This window comes from Camarhynchus parvulus, chromosome 6, assembly GCF_901933205.1.
Source record: "Camarhynchus parvulus chromosome 6, STF_HiC, whole genome shotgun sequence".
Lineage (NCBI taxonomy): Eukaryota > Metazoa > Chordata > Aves > Passeriformes > Thraupidae > Camarhynchus > Camarhynchus parvulus.
Window position 1 is genome coordinate 18,540,364 of NC_044576.1, and position 21,222 is coordinate 18,561,585.

The 21,222-nt window shown below is 41.5% G+C and overlaps 1 protein-coding gene across 3 annotated transcripts; it reads right to left on the minus strand.

The window, feature by feature from the left end:
- Nucleotides 1-1,230: 1,230 nt before the first annotated feature.
- On the minus strand, nt 1,231-20,220 carry ACTA2 (actin alpha 2, smooth muscle). 3 transcript variants are annotated; one of them, XM_030950939.1, is made up of 9 exons: nt 20,206-20,220; nt 7,468-7,617; nt 5,638-5,766; nt 4,628-4,738; nt 4,052-4,136; nt 3,806-3,967; nt 3,391-3,582; nt 2,296-2,477; nt 1,231-1,522 (listed from the first exon to the last, which is right to left on the minus strand). In XM_030950939.1, the coding sequence occupies exons 2-9, from the start codon at nt 7,594-7,596 to the stop codon at nt 1,379-1,381; spliced, it is 1,134 nt and encodes a 377-aa protein (XP_030806799.1). In that variant the 5' UTR covers nt 7,597-7,617; nt 20,206-20,220; the 3' UTR covers nt 1,231-1,378. The 3 variants fall into 3 exon arrangements, with proteins under 3 accessions (XP_030806799.1, XP_030806797.1, XP_030806798.1); XM_030950937.1 differs by lacking the exon at nt 20,206-20,220 and adding an exon at nt 10,134-10,225 and having other exon boundaries at nt 7,468-7,637; XM_030950938.1 differs by lacking the exon at nt 20,206-20,220 and adding an exon at nt 10,134-10,172.
- Between the last annotated feature and the right edge of the window lie 1,002 nt (nt 20,221-21,222).

The window sequence follows — 21,222 nt, forward strand, 5'->3', positions numbered from 1 at the left end:
ATTTCCTCAATCTATCTAGAGTTAGATAAAAAGATCTAGACAGAGTTAGAAGAAAGAGCCGTACAAAGTTATTTGCTTTTACAAGAGTTTATTTAGTAACTGTTCCGAGAACCTAGATGACCTGTACTTTAAATAATAAGGTTAGTACAAAGAGGTTTGCAACATATGCTAACAGTCAGAAGCTGGACAAGATCTGAAACCCTGGGGTTATGAAGACATGGTAATAACAGGTGCTGTTGCAAAGAGCTTACAGTTTGAAAGGTAACAAGTAACAGGCAAGTGAGGTAAACTATTGAGTTGAGAGAGGAAAATAGGTTAACAAAAATAAATAGCATCCTTTATCCTGGACTCTAATGAATACAGATTGCAGCAAGTTCCTTAGAAGTGACCTTTTCCAGGTCTGTCTCAGTGAATTCTTTATTCATATATATATACTTCTAAGACAGTATTACTGGCTTCAGCTTCTAAGCATATACTTCTAGCTGATGTGTTTAAGATTATAAATGGAATCAGAAAAATCACAGAAAAAGAGAATTGTCAAAATTATTTTAGCTGCTTTGAACACATTACTCCCCCCCTTTAAAAAAAGTTCTGAAAAGAAAGTCCTTTAAGCCAGCTTAATTACCCTTTAGATCTTGCTAGAAATCACAAAATAAAAATAATAGGCTGCACTCATCCTGAGGGCATACAATAGAAAAGTCATATGTTTGACCTGCTATTAGTGTTTAGAAATGCTCCCAAAGGAACAGGTTTTATTTCTTTAAAGAAAACACAGGATTGTTGTGGTACATATCATACACCCCTGGGCCATGAACTGTAAGAAATTAGATTTTCCAGCATGACAGCTGTGAAGTAAGAAGTGATGTGGATAGATAATATTTCTGGATAGAGCAGATGCAGAGCAGCGTGCCCATGATATTGAACACGATATTCCTGATGTTGAACAGATGCCATGCTCCTTTGGTACTGCCTAGAACTTTGTAAGAACCATGGCTGGTTCTGTCTGCAGATTAAAATGTTTTCTGAGGCTAAACTTTGAGAACATCCAGCCTGACAAGTGAGCATCTTCTGGCATTGGCATCATCGAGCTAAAGGTACCACCATTTCTGTTAAGCCCAGTGGAGTGTAATAATAAATTCATGTCACAAGATGGAGCTTCAAGCCAGCTGTAATGGCATCTACACACACTCATGGCATGGCTTTTTTTTTTGTTTTAAATAGGAGCAGCAATTTCATAGCATATTTAAAATTTATTTTAAGAAATACACAGTATCCAATTAATTAGATTACTTACGATGAAGGATTTATGGAATGAAATTATAAGAATGTACTTCCCTGAATACATTCACACTAAGGAGACATATAAAGAAAAAGCAATTTAAAAGCATTTGCGGTGAACAATGGATGGGCCAGCTTCATCATACTCCTGTTTGCTGATCCACATCTGCTGGAAAGTAGAGAGGGATGCAAGGATAGAGCCTCCAATCCAGACCGAATACTTGCGTTCGGGAGGAGCAATGATCTGTTTAAGAAATAAAACATAAAGTCCAAGTGTCTACTATGAATAAAATACATTTTTATACAAAAATACAGAAGCAGTGATATGTGATATTAACAAAAAACACTGCATCTATGTGCTAGTGCTATCCATTGCTGCAAGCAGGAAAGCTTAGAATTTGTTATATAAATCTATACCCTCAAATTCTCTGCCTGACTCAACCCTCAGTGACCCTTATCCCTGGTGCACTCATGTACTCCTGAGCATATATGAGAAAAGGGAAGATGATTGCTCTGGAAATATAATGACAGTCTAGGTGGGCTTTGAAAAAAATCAAAGACCTATGGAGCACTACTTTTGGTATAGCTGATAAAGTGTTTGTAAAGCAAAGAACAGAAGACTTGAAGTAGCAGAACAAAGATTAGTTTGTCAGGGTCTCTTTCAAACTTGTAAGCCAAAGACAAAACCAGCGTTTCCTCTCTCCCGTGTCTATCAGACTAGAAGGGCTGAAGAAGCTCACATACAGCCCCAGAGGAAAATTTATATTCCTGGGTTCCTGCTGTTCTTTGGCCTCATTAGGACATTTGACCAAAATCAACATGAACAAAGAAATGAGAGAAAGCTCTCTTTTTCCAGCACCAAAGTTACCAGTTGGTGATTATTTACTAGATAACCCAGATGTGATTCAGAATGTGTTAAAAGCACTTACTTTGTAAGGTGTTGCATGTTTCACTAGATCTTTGAGGACTTTGTGAATGCCAGCTCATATAATCTACGAATGATTGCACCATACATACCTTGATCTTCATGGTGCTAGGAGCCAGAGCAGTTATTTCCTTCTGCATCCTGTCTGCAATACCCGGGTACATTGTGGTGCCTCCAGACAGCACATTGTTAGCATAAAGATCCTTTCTGATGTCTATGTCACATTTCATGATGCTGTTGTAAGTGGTTTCATGAATGCCAGCGGACTCCATGCCTGGGGAAGTTACAGAAGAACACTGAGGAAGCAACTCCATACAGAGGCTTAAAATTGTTAATGCAGAACTGACATGCTGTTTAGTGACTCTTTGGAAGACATCAGTCTCAGAGCTTCGGAAATCTGGAAAGTCATTTTTCAGTTGCCTAAATTATTTGCTTAAGAGTTCCTTCGTGTACAGCCCTGCTCTCCCCCTTACACACAACAAGTCCTCCTTAAAAAGAAAGTTGGGAGTGTGGAATAGCAAAGTTTCCACTAGGCTTCTGTAGGCAATCTCAATTGTCCTAAGAATTCCTTATATGGTCTTGGAATCATTTGTTCTCTTGTTTTTCCTTTTTTTTTTTTCTTTTCAAATTGAGTCAACTCAGAGACAGAACAGTCAAAATATGTCCTAATACCCCTAGGTATGCAACTGCTTTATCTCTGAGTTGAAATTCTGCCTATTGGCAGAACTGACTCTGGATTTCTGTGTGACCTAGTTGCAAATCTGCCTTCATGGATGTTGATTAGCATGGCATCATCTTGACTTTGCTCCGAAAAGGCAATGAACTATGGATTCAGGATTTGGAGCAGTCTTTTGGAAAAATAAAAGTAGGTCTTGCTGCCTGCTTGCCCCTCCCACCTCTTCCCACTCCTGGCAAGCACATTCAAACATACAAAATGGCACAGGCCCAATGCCAGAAGGCAGGAACAAACATTGTGTGTTTATTTTGGGAAAGCATTTTGGCTAATTGTTTAACGTGAAGTTCTTCCCACCACATTAATAGACCTGTTATAAAAGATTGTTTTATAATGGGTGCTACACACACCCATGTGTAGATGTGGGTGAGTCAGTAATGGAGCACAAGCAAAAGGAAATAGGGACTTGGTATTTCAGTGCAGTTTACCGAGGCAGAACAGTCACTGAACCCACCAATGAAAGATGGCTGGAAGAGGGTCTCTGGGCACCGAAAGCGTTCATTCCCAATGGTGATCACCTGACCATCAGGAAGCTCATAGCTTTTTTCCAGAGACGAGGAAGATGCAGCAGTGGCCATCTCATTTTCAAAGTCCAGGGCCACGTAACAGAGCTTTTCCTTGATGTCACGGACAATTTCACGCTCCGCTGTAAAGAGGATTCAATCTTTAAATTGGCATTCAGGAAGGACCCATGCATGTTGACTGCTTGTTCCCTTTCACCCTCCAACACCCTCCCCATATTTTAAACAAACCCTCTGCTAGTCTTTCAAGGGACTTTCATGTTGGAGACCTTCTCATGCCTATTCAGCTGCAGAACCACTGACAGTCCTGAGGCCCATGAACGAGGCTCCATTTCGGCGTGTCCTTACCAGTGGTGACGAAGGAGTAGCCGCGCTCCGTCAGGATTTTCATGAGGTAGTCGGTCAGGTCCCGGCCAGCCAGGTCCAGGCGCATGATGGCGTGTGGCAGGGCGTAGCCCTCGTAGATCGGCACGTTGTGGGTGACGCCATCCCCAGAGTCAAGCACGATCCCTTTGGGAGGGTAACACACGGTTCATCGCCATCATCCCCATGGAACCATTGCAAACACCTGTGCCACGTTCCCCTGAGGCTTACCTGTGGTACGTCCAGAGGCATAGAGGGACAGAACGGCTTGAATAGCTACATACATGGCTGGCACGTTGAATGTCTCAAACATAATCTGAAATGCAATTAAAATAATGGTCGTAACACTAGAGGGTTTAGCTTAGTTGAAGCAGTTTACTGAAAAAGAGGCAGAATGCAAGATTTTGATATTTCTCTATGCTTGGTAAAAGCAAGAAAGGAAAATACAAAATCTAAATCCAAAAATATTTGTCCTATAAGGTATGTCCCTGTGTTTGGCCTGTATTTTTATCATATTACTATAGCCACATGCACATATTAAAGATAATTTCGTAATAGGCCTGGGTATAAAAACAGATTAAGATGACAAAGTTTGGACAGACTGGAATGCTCACATTCAATGTGAATACAGTGATTTTCTACATTATATGTAATAATATGTAAATATGACAGGTGGTCACTATGTGCTTTCCATCTTCCATAACTGAGTGAGACAGACTTCTGGACAGCATGACTAACTGGAAGGATGACATTCACATCCTGTTGAATGAAAAGGTTGGGCTATGCCATGGCTTTAGTGTGGCTCACCTGTGTCATTTTCTCACGGTTGGCTTTGGGATTCAGGGGTGCTTCAGTCAGCAGAGTCGGGTGCTCCTCAGGTGCAACCCGGAGCTCGTTATAGAAAGAATGATGCCAGATCTGAGGATAGTGAGAGAAGCCAAGGGAAAGAAACACCATCAGTCAGCAGCTCAACATCACTTCCAGACAGGTGCTGAGCTCCAGCACTCTGCTTACAGCTCTAGATATAGGCTGGTGATGTTTCTCATGCAGTTGTTCTTACTGCCTCCACAGAGACTACCAGAACAACTGTAGAAAGAAAACCACCATCCTCCGGCTTTACTACCAGTAATATATGACTTACTTTAAGGACACATAAGGAAAATGAATACAGTACTCTTACAACAGAAAAGACAGAACAGGACACACTTGGTTCCAGCAGTGCTATTTCAATAATGACTGAAAGGGAAACAGTTCCAGAGCAACTCGGAGAACATACACAGAGTTCAATAGATAATGGGTCTCTTGACAGTTATGTCTTTTGGTTTGTACAGGCCAGCCCAAGCATTCATGAAAAGAAATGAAGATAAATGGTTGTGAGGTTGAAAGTCGACTTGTGTTTATCACCTCCACACAACTTTCTCCTACAAGTTGTAAAAATCTGAGGCCAAATGAGGCAGTGAGGAGGTTAATACACTGATAAGAAGTAAAACAACCAGAGATTTCAATCTGAAGGCCAAGAAGTCTTTCCTAAGGTTGTTTTCAAGCTGGTGGTCATTAAGGACTGGTTGATATGTTTGGCACCTAAAAGATTTTGCTTTCAAGCAAATTCTACAATACTGAGAGTCATTAGGTGCTCGGGACTCCACACACTTACAGTGTGTTGGGATGTCCAGACCATTCCAAATAACAAGTTTCTCCTTGAACCATACTGGGTAGCATGACACTTTCATCTCAAATTTAGTGGATATTCTGCAAATATTTGGTTCAAATAGTTCTGTTTACCAGTAGTACACACTGACTTCTCAAAGCTGAAATACCTTCTCCATGTCGTCCCAGTTTGTAATGATGCCGTGCTCTATGGGGTATTTCAGGGTCAGGATTCCTCTCTTGCTTTGAGCCTCATCACCCACATAGCTGTCTTTTTGACCCATACCAACCATCACACCCTATAAAATAGTACAAATTGTGTCAGTGTCTCAGAGAAAAGTGTCATAAAGTAGACAGAACATTAGCTGTGGAACAAATCCAGTTGCGAGTTATACTAGTTACAACATAGTTTTCTAATACTAACAAATGGAGTATTATGTGTTGCTCTTAAATTGCCAGTATTAAATGTTTCATTATTAAATCTCTGGAGTTCATATTTCCACTACAGTTGAGTAAACAGAACAAGTACAATATTAAATGCATCACGATAAAGTGGGAAAACTGAGTTGTTTTATGTTTGTTATTATTTAGGGATGAACGGTCTGCTAAATGATAATAAAGTGGAGTAAAAGCAGAAAGTGATATTGTGCCATCTAAGGGTCAAGATCGAGTGATACACAATTTACGTTTCCCAAAGGTTCAGTTTCAATATTTTTTAATCCTCTATTTGAATGCCATAATACTGTGATTAGGGATGGACAATTTAAATCTACTGTGTGGACTTCTTTACAGATATTTTCATGGATCCAGTAGAAATTATTGAAGGACCAGAAGCTAGAAACTACTCTGGATATACACTAGATTCTATGTTAAAATGAGAAATAATGAAAGAAAAATATAGTAGGATCCTTTAAGTGCATAATACAACTATCAGAACTCAGTCATTAGAGATTCCAAACCTTGACATCTCTAAATCCATGTCTTAAAACAGGCATCCCAGATTTGCAATTTTTAATGGGATGATCCAACCTAAATGATCAGGAAAGAAAGGTTCTAGAAATCTGTATTTGTTTCCACTGTAACTATATTGCTTGGTTTTGAGCAATTATTATCATTTACACTAGCTACAGATGATGGCATTTGAATGCACTTTTCAAATTATGGTAATTCCCAGAGGCATCAATTAGCCCTCCAGTCCTAGTTTCTGTATTGAAAGGCAGGTATTTCTCCAATCCTGGAGAACTTAAAATGCATTTGCTGGGTATATAAAGTCTTCATCTTGCAAAGAGCTTGCCTCTTTCCATGAGGGCCTTGGGTGACATAGAAGCAATTAAGTGGATCTGTTAATTACTTGGATTCGTTTGTTGTGACCTAGAGAAGCTGCTCTAATTCATGCTTATGGTGATCTGACTCATAAACTCTATAATTAACAGCTCAGATAATAAATGTGTTCTGCAAACTATTAAAATATAATGGAGTGCATCATATACTCAAATGTAAACCTTGAAGCTAAGGAAACTCAACCCTAGACAGGTACCCATTTCTGGTACAGCTTAATGAATAAAGCCAGAAAGGTTAGGAGAAAGCTGACTGAAAAGTTCTGCTTCCTCCTTTAGTCTTCCACACATTACCTATTATCAGCTTTAAGGGCAGTCAGAATTTCTAGATGTTCCTGTGTTGGACTTATTTGGATTTTGGGCTGGGTTTCTTTAACCTAGTTCTACTCACCAAGTTCTCTGGGTGATTCAAAATTAAGGGGCAGGGAAAAGATGGCATAGAAGGGAGTGAAAAATTTTAAAATCATTCCTTTACAAGGCATGAGACCTCCCTTGATTCAGGGGAGTGTGCTGCTGGACTCATTTAGCCAGGAAATACTGTATTACACAGATGACCCTAGGCTGGACTAGCCCCAGACACAGATGGTCCTGGCTGAAGAACTGGTGACAGAGCAGCAAAGCCTTCTACAAGCCCAGTATGGAACAAGCAAAGTAGTTCATCACCTGGTGCCTGGGACGACCCACAATGGATGGGAAAACTGCTCTTGGAGCATCGTCTCCAGCGAAGCCGGCTTTACAGAGCCCCGACCCATTGTCACAAACAAGGGCAGTGCTGTCCTCTTCCTCACACATCTTCTACAGCAGTGCCTGTAGCTTCCAGACAGAAAACAGCTCTGTGAAAACAGCGGGGAAGAATTAAATCAAAATCACACTCAGGTAGCAGAGCCACCCTGGCCACCAGGACCTGCAAGGAGGGGAATGGCCCCAGCTGGGAATCACAAGGACTGCAGGGCTGTGGGAGGGAATGGGCTTCCTTCTGAAAGCATGAGAGCCATCAACCATGCCTGGGTGCACTAGAGATTATCCAGGGAATTCCAGAGGAGACTTCCAGCCCTGCGGCACGGGCAGAGAGATCAGGGAGCAGCAAATGTTTATCTAAATTTGGTCTCAAAAATCCACGGCTGGGGAAGAGAGATAAAAGAGAATGCTGGACTGACAGCTGCAAAAACAAAGATTCATTTGCATTGAATTCAGCACAACTTCTCCTGCTTTTCTATCACCCTGACAAAATCCTGACACATGTGGATAGCTGTTAAAAGGTGAGAGCACTTCAACTTCCCATTCTAGTCTTGGGCTTCCCAAAAACTAGCTATATTAAATGCTATGCATGTAACAGGGATGTTTTCCTGATACACATATTAATCCACTGGTGAAGACGGCCAATTAAGTTTACATTTAACCTTTTAAAAAGGTAGAAATTTTCCAAATAAAAAAGGGGAAAAAAAAAAGAAGTAAGTCTTTTCCTGTTCTCCCCTAATCAGTCAGAAAAATAAACCCACCTTTAAAATTAAGTCAGAGACAGTATGTGTTTTAAAAACAGGCCATAACATCTATCATCATTTCAAAGCAGCCAATAAACTACATTTGTAGAGTGACAGAACAATTTATGTTGGCTCCTTGGCTCACTAAAAAGAAACTGTTTTCTTCCTCTGGCAACAGTAAGATAATATGGGTAATAAAAATGCTTTGAAGGCTTTGTATTGAAGTCAATTACAGAAACAAGCACTGAATACCAGGACTCAAGAAGAACTATTTGCTCACAATTTATAGCATGGTAGGGAATCACTTGGCCCACTTCAAGCCTGGGCTTCCATGCAGAGTTCAGCAAAATGCAGTGTGTTAACAGCTAAGGGAGACAGCTGTCAGCCACGGACCAGCTGGCTCCACATGCAGTCTCCAAAACCTTCTGCTGCAGGAATACTGGAAGTGCAGGCAGAGATGAGAATGGGGTCAGCAAGAGCCAAGGCCAATGAGCAAGGGAGGCCACAATCTCTTAAGCCTCTACAATGGATGGAACAGGCACTGACAGTTCTCCCAAATGCTTCATTTGAGATCCTCTGTCTCTCCCCAACCAGGCAGCCACGAGACATGGCTGCAGCCCTGCTCCTGCAGGCTGCGTGGGCAGAACTCCCAGGAGAAGATAGGATAGGGAAATCCTAACTTTGTATTCCAGATATTTTATCATTATAACTGTGAAAGGAAAGTAAGTTGCAATTTTTCATTTATTAAACTCCTTAGGCTCTTTATATGAAAAGATTTACTGAATGGAGTACAACTGTTATCTAACATGAATGAACAGCCTGGTTTGGACAAACCATTTCCTAATTAGGAAATATGCTTTTCAGCCGTCTGTTTTTGGAACAGCGCTTGAGGTCAGGGGGTTGCTCAAACCAATGCAGCTCATGCAATGCCAAAAATCACTTGGGGGAGGGGAAGAAGGGGGCAGGAGAGGCTACATTTCTGAGCTTAGTGGACTCTAAATGAAAACCATATTTAGTAATAAAGCACAAAAAGTTGAAAAATCAGACAGAGGGCTCTGCTACCAACCAATGAGTTACAGCTCAGGACTGCCATGGCAGGCAGTAGCAAGATCTTAGAGCAGCAAATGTCACTGAGTGCTGTGGAACAAAGGAAATTTTCTCCCAAGTAAACAGTCTTTAGCCTCTTTCTTCTCCCTGTTTTACATGCAAATATAATTAATCACCTCCCCAATCTCCACAATAAATTATAAAGAGAACTCCAGCTCCTCAAATGCTGCGTGTAGCCTGTTAGTTAATGAATGTTTGGCATTTTACAGAACAGTAATTTCATATGCATGGAGACAAGGATGAATACACATGCATCCTCAATTTATCCTATTAGACACTGCTGATTTGCATACTTCTAGCTCTTCCTGCAGTCACATTCCTCGAAACACTCTTTCACCTCACACTTGATTTAAAGCACTGAAGCAAATCTGCTAAGAAACACTACTACACACTCCATCAGGAGCTCTGTCCCAAACTAACACCCCAATGTCACACGGGTTCATTTAAACCAGAGTATATCTGCAATTCCAGCAGTGGCATTACACAAACCGTTTCTTTATACAGTTGCTGAAGTGCTGGTAGAAGCAGTAAAATTATTAGGGCATAACTTTTCCTTTCAGAATATAAAATAAAGACGACTCAGTATAGATACTGCAAGCATTTTATCAACTCAAATTCTAATAAGTCTTTTAAGCAAATTACAGCACAGCAGTACATCCTCCTGAACAGCTTCCACTTGACATTATTTAATTGAAATCCTCCAGCAACCTGTAAATCATGCATTGGTTCCGTGCCACTTACCCTGACAGCGCTTGGCTGAGGATGGCTGCTCTAGGGTGGTACACTCTGTATCTGAAACCCCAGAGGTTTTATAGCCCCTTCAGCTCTTCTCCTCCCACTAGCCTCCCAAACAAGGAGCAGAGACAGACAGAGACAGAGCTGAAGTCTCTAACAAAACCATATAGGGACCTTAATACAAAAAACTCTGATCTGGGTGGCCACAGGCCCTGGGTCTCTTCCACTGCATTCCAGCGTAGAGCTCATGAAACAGGAGGAGAATTTCAGCTGTGTAAGATAAACACTTTTAAACTTCAGGAGAGCTGCTAAAATCCAGAGAGAGTGTGCCCACAGTAGACATTCTCTGGCAGGAGGATCATGTGTTCCAACAAGAGAGGTCCAGGACTCCACAGTAACATCCAAGAAGCAGAATGAAAAATTGGAAGAGCAGTCATTTATAACAGGGAAAGTCTTTTTAAACAAGCACCTTGCTGTCACTGAAGATTTTGATAAAAACAATGAATAAATATTTTTGGCCAGCTACACAGCTGCTCAATTTTTCTACAAAGTTTTTTTAAAAGCTTATAATTTTGCTTGTATAATGAATATTGCCCACAGGCTTAAGGGTAGTAAAAAATGTACCAGCTGTTGTACAAGATTCACAGAGAAGACCTTGAAGGTTGTGAAAATGTTCATGTAAAAGACTGTTCTGATCCTCTCTGGTCTGTGATGGGTTAGAATCCATTCTGTTTCTGTGTAAGCTTATTTTCCAGCTCTAGGCTCTGCAGGCCAAATTTGCCCTAGAGCTGCTCCAGTGATGCCCACAAATCTGGACTGTCAGAAACTCACATCCCAATTTGTTCATAATAAAGTTGTTGAATTTTATAACCCCAGCTATCTTTTCCACTGAACACACTTTTAGCAAACAAAGGAACAGTTCTCACTGTACAAGTTATTTTCAGCACAGGCCTGGATTTCTACAGCTGTAGCCAACTGTTCTGTGGAGAGATTAATTCTGGTGGAGCAGCCCTTTCACAGCCAACAATGTTTTGCCATTAAGTTTGTACAACAGACAAGAAACAGCATCTCTTAACTCCAATACTAAACCTTGCAAATTCAAAAGTTCTCCAAGCACACAAGCCAAGAGAGATGTGATAACCCAAGTGAGATCCTTGCTTTGCAAGTCTTGTTACAGCAGGGAGAGGCAACGTGCCTTTGTTATGGAGTGCTTGCTGCCTGAGTAGCTTTCATGCAAAAAAACCTCCCAGAAAACCACAGTGAAAGATTTTCTGATGTGAAAATGTAAGAAATAAGCTACTAGCAGAGATAGTAAATAGGCAGAATTATGGCTTGAACACCAAAAGGAATTTAACTTTTAAGGAAAGGAACTTCTAAGGAATGTAACTGCTTTGGAGAGTCAGAAACAGAAGCTAGCAAGTGTTGGAACGTGAGCCATGCAAAAGCTATTTGCTATTTCACTTCCATCATCAGGGCAAAAGACAGAGATACTAAAAAAAAAAAAAAAAGGAAGAAAAATGGAAAGAAAAGGGGGAAGAAAAATGGAAAGAAAAAGGGAAAGAAAAATGGAAAGAAAATGAAAATACCCATTGAGATAAGCAAACTGAAGATCTAAACAGGCCCTTTTTTGCATATCTCCAACTGACATTCAAAGGACAGCCAAAACCAAATTCTTAGTTTTTAAACAACACAGCTGAGAAAACTTGCATACCTCATATAGAGCATATGGTATCAGATCAGGGAACCTTGGTCAAGGGGAAGGGGAATTTCACACAGCAGAACCCTTCAATGCAGTATTATGTCTGATTTCAATACAAACATCAATTACCTTCTAGATCAGAAGAAACACACACCAAGGTTTTCAGAAACATCATCCTTGAATACTTAGACTGGGACAAAGATTCAAAAAAATCCTAAATTTCTGCCTTACTGAGCAGAAGCTCACAATCCCAAAAGAACTTGGTGGTGATTGCACTGTGGTGGGTACAGCACAAGTGAGACTGCAGAGCCAAGAAATCAACCCTTCAGCAGAGCTGGCACATCATCCACACTGCTCCTTGGCACAGCTAGAAATACAGGCAACAATTTTCTACCTTTCTGAACATAAAGGAGCCACACAGATACCAGAGACTGGACCTCTGTTAAGCTTCACCATGATTCCTGTAACCTCATCCGAGTGTAATTACTGCTGGTGGCAGTGGTGGCAGCAGCAGCCCCTTGGCTGCTTTCAGGAATGGTTATCTGGGCAGGGATCACACATCACCTTCCCTGCCAGGGGCGCCGGGGATTTCAGGGTGCTCGGGAAAAAGATAGAGCTGACAGATACAGAGTGTCGCTCAGAGCAGGCAGGTGTTGACACGGTGATACAACGTAAACACCAGTTCTTTGGAAGGAGCTGCCCTGTGGAGGACATTAGTTAGAGGCAGGCACAGGCAGGCTAGAAGAGGCTGACTGAGCCGTAGAGAATGAATTCACAGCAAGAGCAGAGGGAAAATGCAGAGGTGCTGCCCAGCCACACAATGAAGAGCAGTGCTCAGCAGGCAGCTTGTCTCTGCAGTGGGACACTATGGAAAATGCCAGGGCAGGAAGGAAGGAAGGAAGGCAAACAGGTGAACTATACGAGGAAATTAGGTCAGTCCAGCTCCAGGGACATTATAGAATAAAAGAATTTCTTTTCTTTGTAGTGGCTCCATGCTAAAGTTATGATCACAAAAATATTTCTATACATAAAAGCTCATGTGAAAAAAATGGCATTAGTAGGTTACACCTTTCTTCTCAGTAACTTAGGTCATTGCCAGAGGGGCAAGGGGAGAGGGAAGAATGAACTCAGCATGAGACATGAATGAGAACCTAACAAAAGTTGTGTAGAAAAAGTCTGAGAATCAAGCCTAGAATGCTGGGGATCAAACCTCTGAACCCTCCTCTGCAGTCATGGGCAAATAAGAGCTCATCTGAAATATATCTATATATATGGAGTGGGGCTTTGGGGTTTTGTTTGTTTTTCAAGGAAAAGAACAAAACACCATTCCTGAAAGTAGTTTAGCTTTCCCTCTGGAGGCCACTTCCAACACCAGCTTCTGCTGCCTTTCAGTCCTTATCCCACTCATTTGTACAGAGACTGCTCAGCACAATTTGCCTGGTGTGTCCATACCCCAAGGTTCTTCTTCTTTCTTTATATCCATAGCCAAAACCTATGGTTTTTATTTAACTCCCCTGAGAACTTCTCAGGTCTTCCAAGCTAAACACTTTTACAGTGTGCATTACAAGAGTATGTCTGGAGTACAATCGCTGAAAAAAAAAGAAGGGGAAAAATGAATTTTGCTCCTCTTTTCAGTATCTTTTCCCCTGATCTCTTAATAGAGATCCCAGCAAAGCTCCAATGCACATTGGGTACTCTCCTATTGGCTTCCAGCATCTTTCCATATAGCAGTGGAAATTTAGCTACACCTTCCTTAAGCTCCTTCTTTTCAGTAACTGTGGATTGGACCCAAAGTGTGCCTGGGACTCCACAGCAGCAGGGGCTGCAGACCCCCCATGCCAAGGAAATGGGCTCCAGCTGGCCCCAAGAGTGCCAGCTCAGAGGCCCAGCAGCAGTGGGTAGATGCCATACTTTTTTGGTAAAGGAGGACAGAAGCTGCAGGCTTATCCCAGTCTATAGAAGAATGTGAATAAAGTAATCTCTTTGCTTGACTTTATAAGGGAAAACAACTTCTGAGATGTGTGTGGAGACCTTCCTGCCTCCATCCAATTGGCTGTTTAGGAATGAGGCTCTGCTAAATATGTCTCTGGCTCCCTTTTATTTGGGGATTCCTTTCATCTTCGTAACATTAGCAGAATCTCTAAATGTTTTGGTTTGTCTGCCTTCAGGCCCTCTCCTCTATCTCATTGATAGGCTTTACACCTCCCCACCCCCTATTTTGGGAAAGACAGGAAGAAATAAGCTTTAGGGAGCAGAAAGTCACTCTAATAACCTGATTCATTGCAGCTGTCACACAGTAAGCATCTGTAAAGTGTCAGATTAACCATAAACCATCAGACGCATAGATTAGCTTTCTCTGTGATTGTCAGGCTCCTACACTGGTCGCTCTCTAATAACTAAGACAAAATTGCTCTAATAATTCTCAAGTATAGCAGTTTTCAACTTTCAAAATTTGGAAAATAGTTTTGCCTGTGCTCTTCAAGAGCTAGAGGAGACAGTATTTACCATCTGGACCTCTTAAGTACGCTGTATAAAGAATGTTAATTCACAACCTTCCTTCATCTTCTTAACAAGGTATCTTCCTCTAGTAATGTGGTAAAATTATCCTTCATTCAAAATCAAAGGAATATGTTCAAAGTAAAAATGAGATAATGTCTCCCCCATCATCCTTCTTAGATAAATAAACAGCACATCAGCACAAGTCCTGCTGGGTCAGGCTGATATCCTCATAGGTCCGTATCCTGTGTCTGAGATTTCCTGATAGCAAATGCATGGGAAGAAATGGGACACCTACACTTCCTATATCCCCTCTCCTTCCTTCTGTAAAGCAGAAGGATTTCTTGAGACAGGAGTATGTACCCATATCCTCATGCATAATAGATGCAGATATATTTCATATTTTCCCTCCATAAATTTGACTGGTTTGAATACATAGTTTTGAATGCCCTTGAAGTTTTGGTTTTTTTTTTTTTTTTTGTTTTTTTTTTTTTTTTTTTTTTTTTTTGGTAGAAAGTAACACTGCATTTTGTCGGCAAGGCACCTCCCATAGCTCACAATCTAACTGGTGCAGACAACCCTAATGTTACAAGGAAAGCAACAAATATATCAGAAAGATAGTGAAAGGAACACAGTGTATACCAAGAGCTGCAAATCCAGCGGAGATGCTGGGTCAGCCCTCAGGCCACTGGCCAGGGCAGAGCTGTGACCCACTGTGTGCAAACTCTCAGCAGCCCCTCAGTAGCTGGGTCACAGCTCGTGCTGACACAACTGCCCAAAATCACACTGCAGGTAAGGCCTCACGATAATGTTACATTGGAACACCTCTCAAGAGCCGCATTCCCATGATGCTTAGAACCTCTGCAGCAACAAGTTATCCGAACTTGTCAAAATGTAAATGACATCTTCCCAGCCCACCGCTGTGGCAAACAAGTGCTGTACTTCTAGGGAACTCACACCTACACAGCCTGCGCATGCGACAGGGAGGGCACAGGGGCCCTTCCTCCACAAAACTTCCCAGACTCAACAAGGTCATTGCTTTCACTAGCACATTTAATAATTTACTGTAGTGCCAGAGTTTCACTTTTTGGCTCTAGATGACGGCAAATTGTGGAGTCACTCACCACAAATGTCACGGAGGCAGTGCCTGCCTCTCCCAAAGGCCCAGCCCTGGTCTCCATCTCTTGCTCCTGGCACTGGGTTTAGAGCATTTGGAGTTTAAGTGTCGCTGCTGGGCAGGACAAGGAGATGTGGCCACACTGCAACTTCCTTGTCTTCTGTATGAGTCACTCAGCACAAACTACAAACAGCTGAGAGCACAGCTGAACTTTTTTTTTTTTTAACTTCACAAGAACCACTAAATAACAGTGAAGGAATGAGAGTAAAGTGGCAATAAACCAAAGAATGTACAAAATATACGAGGCGAATTCTATCACCTTTGTGACTAAAGTGAACACATACTTTTAATAAAAAGGATAAAAAGGAAACCTACTTTTGGAATTGGCATGCCATTACATGAAAGTGTGTGCTGTTATATGCAAAAGTAAAAAGTAATGTGGCAAATGCAGTCATATTGAATACATGTGCATTTTGTGTATCAGAAAAAAGAAGTCAGAAGTCAATTCGAAAGTGGGCAAAAACTGTTTGGGGCTTTTTTGATTTCAACTCCACTGCAAGAGAACGTTAAAAGAGCCATCAATAAAGCTGGGCATGGACATTGCAGCAGGCAGGAATAGCCTGCATCCACACAGGTGTTACAAATAGGCCAAAGTGCCTCCAGAAAAATCAACACTTACTTTCATTAGCCCTTAAAAATGCTTGTGGGGTTTCCCCAGGAAGAAAGGCAGTTTAACAAAAATTTCAAGCATGTAATGACAAGAAGTAGTTAATTACAAACATGCCAGATGAACACACCACTCTAAGTCAACCTATCACAGCTGCCAATACAGAATTCAAACAACAAAAATAAAAGGAGAAAATATAATAAACATTGAGAATAAGGCTGTATAAGAAAATATTTATTGTAAATTTTTTGAGGAATATTATAAACATAGTTGTAAAGTCCTCTAAACCCCTTTACATTCTAAAACATTAAAAAACCAAACAACTGCAGATCCAACATATACAGAGTAGCATGAGAGGTGCCTCTGAAGCCTTACAGCACAGCAGCGCAGGGACATCTCTGCTGAGTGGGTGGAATTCTGTGGGACCAGCACTGGCTACACACTTTAATGCCTTTATCAGTGATCTGAACAATAATATAAGTTACAGAAAAAGGTCACAGATAAAATCTGTGTGAGCATGAATGTATTTTGATAACTTGCTACAACCTACATTAAAGATCTAAGATAAAACAGAGTTCTCTCCAACATAATCCTGTTTATAATAGGAGAAGTATTTACAATAGGAGAATATTATAGAATAAATAGGGAATTTATAACAGAAGGCTCTTTGCATTGTGACCTGTGCAGAAGGATTCCCACCCCATGCCCCCATAGCATTTTTGCCAAATGTCATTTTGGCTGATGCAAACACACCCAGGAATATGGTGCCTAACCCACTGCAGCCTGCAGGAAGGACAGGAGTTCACTGGAGCTCTCCTGTGCCCCATGTGCAGTGCCAACCTGCCCTGTCACACCTCCCTGCATCATCCTGGCTGCTGCTTGGCCCTGGGACGCCCTCCTGTTACAAAGTGTGGTGCCTCAGGAGACAGACAGCTGGTGATGGTTGGTCACTTAGCACACAGCTGTGTCTCATGCTCTAGAATATTCCATTTATAAACTACTCCCCAAAGGATGCTAAAGCCTCACAAGAAAACTGAAGCAGGCAGACCTTTGGTCCTTGCTTTGCAGATGCAGCTAAGTTACATAAGGCTGTTTCTTCTTCCTCTTTCTAACAGGCAGCCATAAGAACTATGGAAAAGTACAGATAATGTGCTATTTTTGTTCAATAATTTCATTTGGTTTCTGAAAGGGAAAGTGATTTTCCTATCAAACTTAGGGTTTTCTTTTCCTCTCCACCAAATATATTTTACATGCCCAGCTTTAACTGCTTGCTCAAATTCCCTTACAGGCCAAAAAACAAAATTTTGTTCCTTTCCTTTTATGACTGTAAGGAAGACTTAGATACATAATTCTGAAACAAACATAACCATCCTCCTGAAACACGGAAAAACTCAGAATTCTCTAAAGCTTTTCCTCATTCCAGCCCATTTCTGGACCAATTATTGTACCACTGGTCTCAAGGAGGATGAAAACTGTCAGGACTCAGGTCTAGCCTGCCAGTGGGAGATTTCTGCAAACTCAACTGCTTTTTGATCCATTTCTGTTCTTCTTGCAAGCCAGTAACATCACTAAAAAAAATGACAAGTCTCAGAATTGTAGTTTCTACCATGCTGTCAGTCCTGTAAGTACCTCCTGAGTTTCCCTTTCTTTCAGTTCCTTGCTAGCAACTTGTTGAAGGCATAGTAATCCTTTCACTGCTGTAAAACAATGCTGTGCAAGCATCCTGAAAATGCCTGGAGAGTTTCCACATCAGGATACAGAACTATGTACAACTCTTCCAGCTTCCTAATTAAAGCCCGTTACTCACTGCATTGTATTTAGCTGTCTCTGGGAATTCATTTACAAGGTCAAAAGCTCAGACCTCTTCAATATAATATAAATCATTTCCCTGCATGCTGATTACTCTGCACTACACAGCATGGACACATTGCTTAATACAAGAAGAAAATTATGCAACAGCAGATCTTCAGCACAAACACATCTCCCTTTCTGAATTGCACTTAAATAAAACAGTGTTGCTGTAGCATTTTGTTGCATTAGAGACTGAACACCGCTCACACTGCAAATGTGTGAGGCCTTCTCAGGAAAAGGGGCTGGAAGGAGCAGGAGACAGCCACACTTGGGAAAAAGGGCTAACATCTGTGTTCTTTTACTCTGCATACAATACAAGCTACTGTTTTCATGAGGGCTAAACCTTCCCTATCACCTTGCTTTTAATAACTTACTATCCTTTAGTAGCTTGTCTTTGTCAGATCCTGTTTTTCAGGTGGGCCCCCTGAAGAGAAAACCAGGTGGGGTTTGTGCCAGGTCACTCAGGAACAGTGGGGCAGTATCTGTGAGGACAAAGGATAAGCTCCATGTGCCAACAGCCTTTCACTGCACCAGCTGTGACACTGCAGGCTCTGCCACATGCCCTGTGCAGGACGGACCCTGCTGCCCCTGCAGGGAGCTGATGGAGAAGGGGCTGGTGGCCAGCCCTGCCTCCCCATGAGAGGCAAATCCCAGGTATTGATATAACATATCTTTATATATGCTTTATGCACAGGTAGTGAAATCTTAGCTTCAATCAATCAAATCTTAGCAATATCAAAATTACCACTGATCTCAAAAAAAAAAAAACCAAAAAACTGAAAAGTCATGACTCTCTGAAGTGAATAAATGAAAGATGAGAATTCAGTCCAAAACCTCTACTTCCAGAAGGTAAGACCATTTCCCTACACTAATAGCAAAGGCATGTGACTTGCTCTTCATTTTTCATATGAAACTGAGGAACTGCTCTCCTCTCAGCTGGCTGCCTCCAGGCAGGGAGGTTTCTGAGCATCCCCAAGCTGAGAGAGCAGCTTTTTTTGTGCCTTTAAGAGCCATGGCCTGCACTGCCACTAGACTGCTGCTCATCCCAGGGAACCAGAAATGCATGTTCTGCTGCCCATCCCTCTGCACTCCCTCATCCCATTCCTGCCCCTGAGCTGGCTGACAGCAGGAGAGACAGCTACTGTGCAGTGTGGAAAGGATGCCTCTTTCAAAATACTGGCCTCCAAGAAGCATTTGAGAAATTATTCAGCTGGAAAATAACACTGATGTCTTATCTGGGGATTGAACAGACTGCTTCAGACAGCTAACACCACTGCATTCCTTCTGGTTACGACCACCCTTAGAGATGCACAGCTATCTAAGCACATCATTTAATTGCTGATGAGAACCACCAACAGAAAACAATCCACTGCATTCTGACAGAAATATAAATCAGTCTGTATTACATACTCAATTCATCTGCTACAGGTCACAGAACCTTACTATGCAGTGGGCTGTGCAGCTGAATAGAGAAAATATGACTCACTCCTGCAGCTTCAGCAGCTAGCCAGGCCTCTCCTCTGTTTGTGCAAATGTGTGGTACAAGTGGGGGAGTTGGTGAAGGCAGGGATAACCCCCTGACCTCCAACTTTGTTCCGACCACAACAGCCCCTCTTTATCAGGATCTAGCTGTTGCACAGCAGCTTTACCTGAAGCACAAGTCGTGCTGACAAGCACACAGCCGTGTCCAGGAGACAAACACCCAGAGTAAGGTCACTGCATGCTGCTCTGGCTCTGATGTCACAGCGGATGCCAAGCTGCATCATATGGTAGTGGGAGGGATAAGGCTTTTCACATCACTCTTGTGTCTTCCCCACCCCCAAAGAATTTCAAAGGTTAAGTGATATCAAAAGAAACCAAAACAAGAGCGTTTGGAGTCTCAGCCACAAGAGACTGCTTTTATCTAAGCCTGCTAGTCTCACTTGTCAGATGATAGCCCAGAAAGAGAAGCATGACAGAGCAAAGCAAAACAGTGGAACTGAATTCCAAACTTGTAATATTTCTTACAATATCAGAAACTACAGCATGCCAAGACCCTTTAAAATGTTTTCTTTAGCTTCTCCTCCTCACTACCACATTTAATAAAATTTGTTTTCTTTAAAATTGTAAGGAAAACTTCCTTGAAGGGTGGCTCTTTGAGCATCACTTACTTAACATGGGAAATGAAGCCATCTGGTGCACCTGTTAAGGCCATCTTCAGATTAAAGGTCAAAAGTAGAACTAAAGATTTCCTTTTATTCACGTTTACCTTTTAACTTCAGACATTCCTCTATAGATTTTTTTTTTCCTCTTTCATCCTTAGCACAAGGATTCAGCCTTGGGTTTATCGCACAAATGGAAGAAACCCACAAATTAAATCAGCAGTGCTCTGTCCAGGCAGTACCTGAAGGGAAAAGGTTTGAACACTTCCTCACTCACCTCTGAAGAACATTTAGTATCCCTAGCACAGTATCTCCTAAACTTTTACAGTTGATCTGTTACAGACTTGACAGCATTTGCTGTACACCAAGCTTTGAAAGTATAAAGCTTAATCTTTGTCATAACATCTTCAAAAAACAACTAAGATCAATTTGCTTGAAAAAAAAGAGAAAATATCACCAACCAGCCTCTGAAACAAAGCTGCCTGCCTCAAGATCTGGATGGATACAGAGCTCTCAAAACAATTAAAACAGATGCATTTACAACCTATCAAGTCACAAAGTCAAATTTTATGTCAGTTCATGTAATGTGCAAAATATTTGGTAAATAATGCAGCATTTAGAATCTCAGCATTCCCTCGTACAGTGCATACACAGAGGACTGGGACAGGATGGTCCCATGTCTAAAATAAAGTCAATAATCAACCCTAAGACAGAAACACATCTACATTTATGGTAAGGTTATGGTGATTGGCTGTAGGAGCCACCAGGCATCCAGCCAATTTGCTTTTCCAGTCTAAGGAAATGCTTAGTTTGTTTAAAAAATGTTTTTTTTTCCCTGCTGTGAAGAATGCATTGACGTCATCAAACTGGGTCTGTTGAACAAAAGCATGGATCCAGGGTAGTGTCAGGAAGTTAAATTATGAGAAAAAGGACACATATGTGTTTTGATTTTCTTTAAGAATGGCAGGGTTTATGGCCAGTTCTCCTTTATCACCTTCTCCAGAGGAGAACTGCTAGAGGACACAAGTCACTAGCTGTGAGTTTCGATTTCCACTCTGTTTTGTTCCAGGCTGGGTTTTTGTTTCCATTCTGTTTTCTTGCCAGTGTGGGGCCTTTTCAGATAA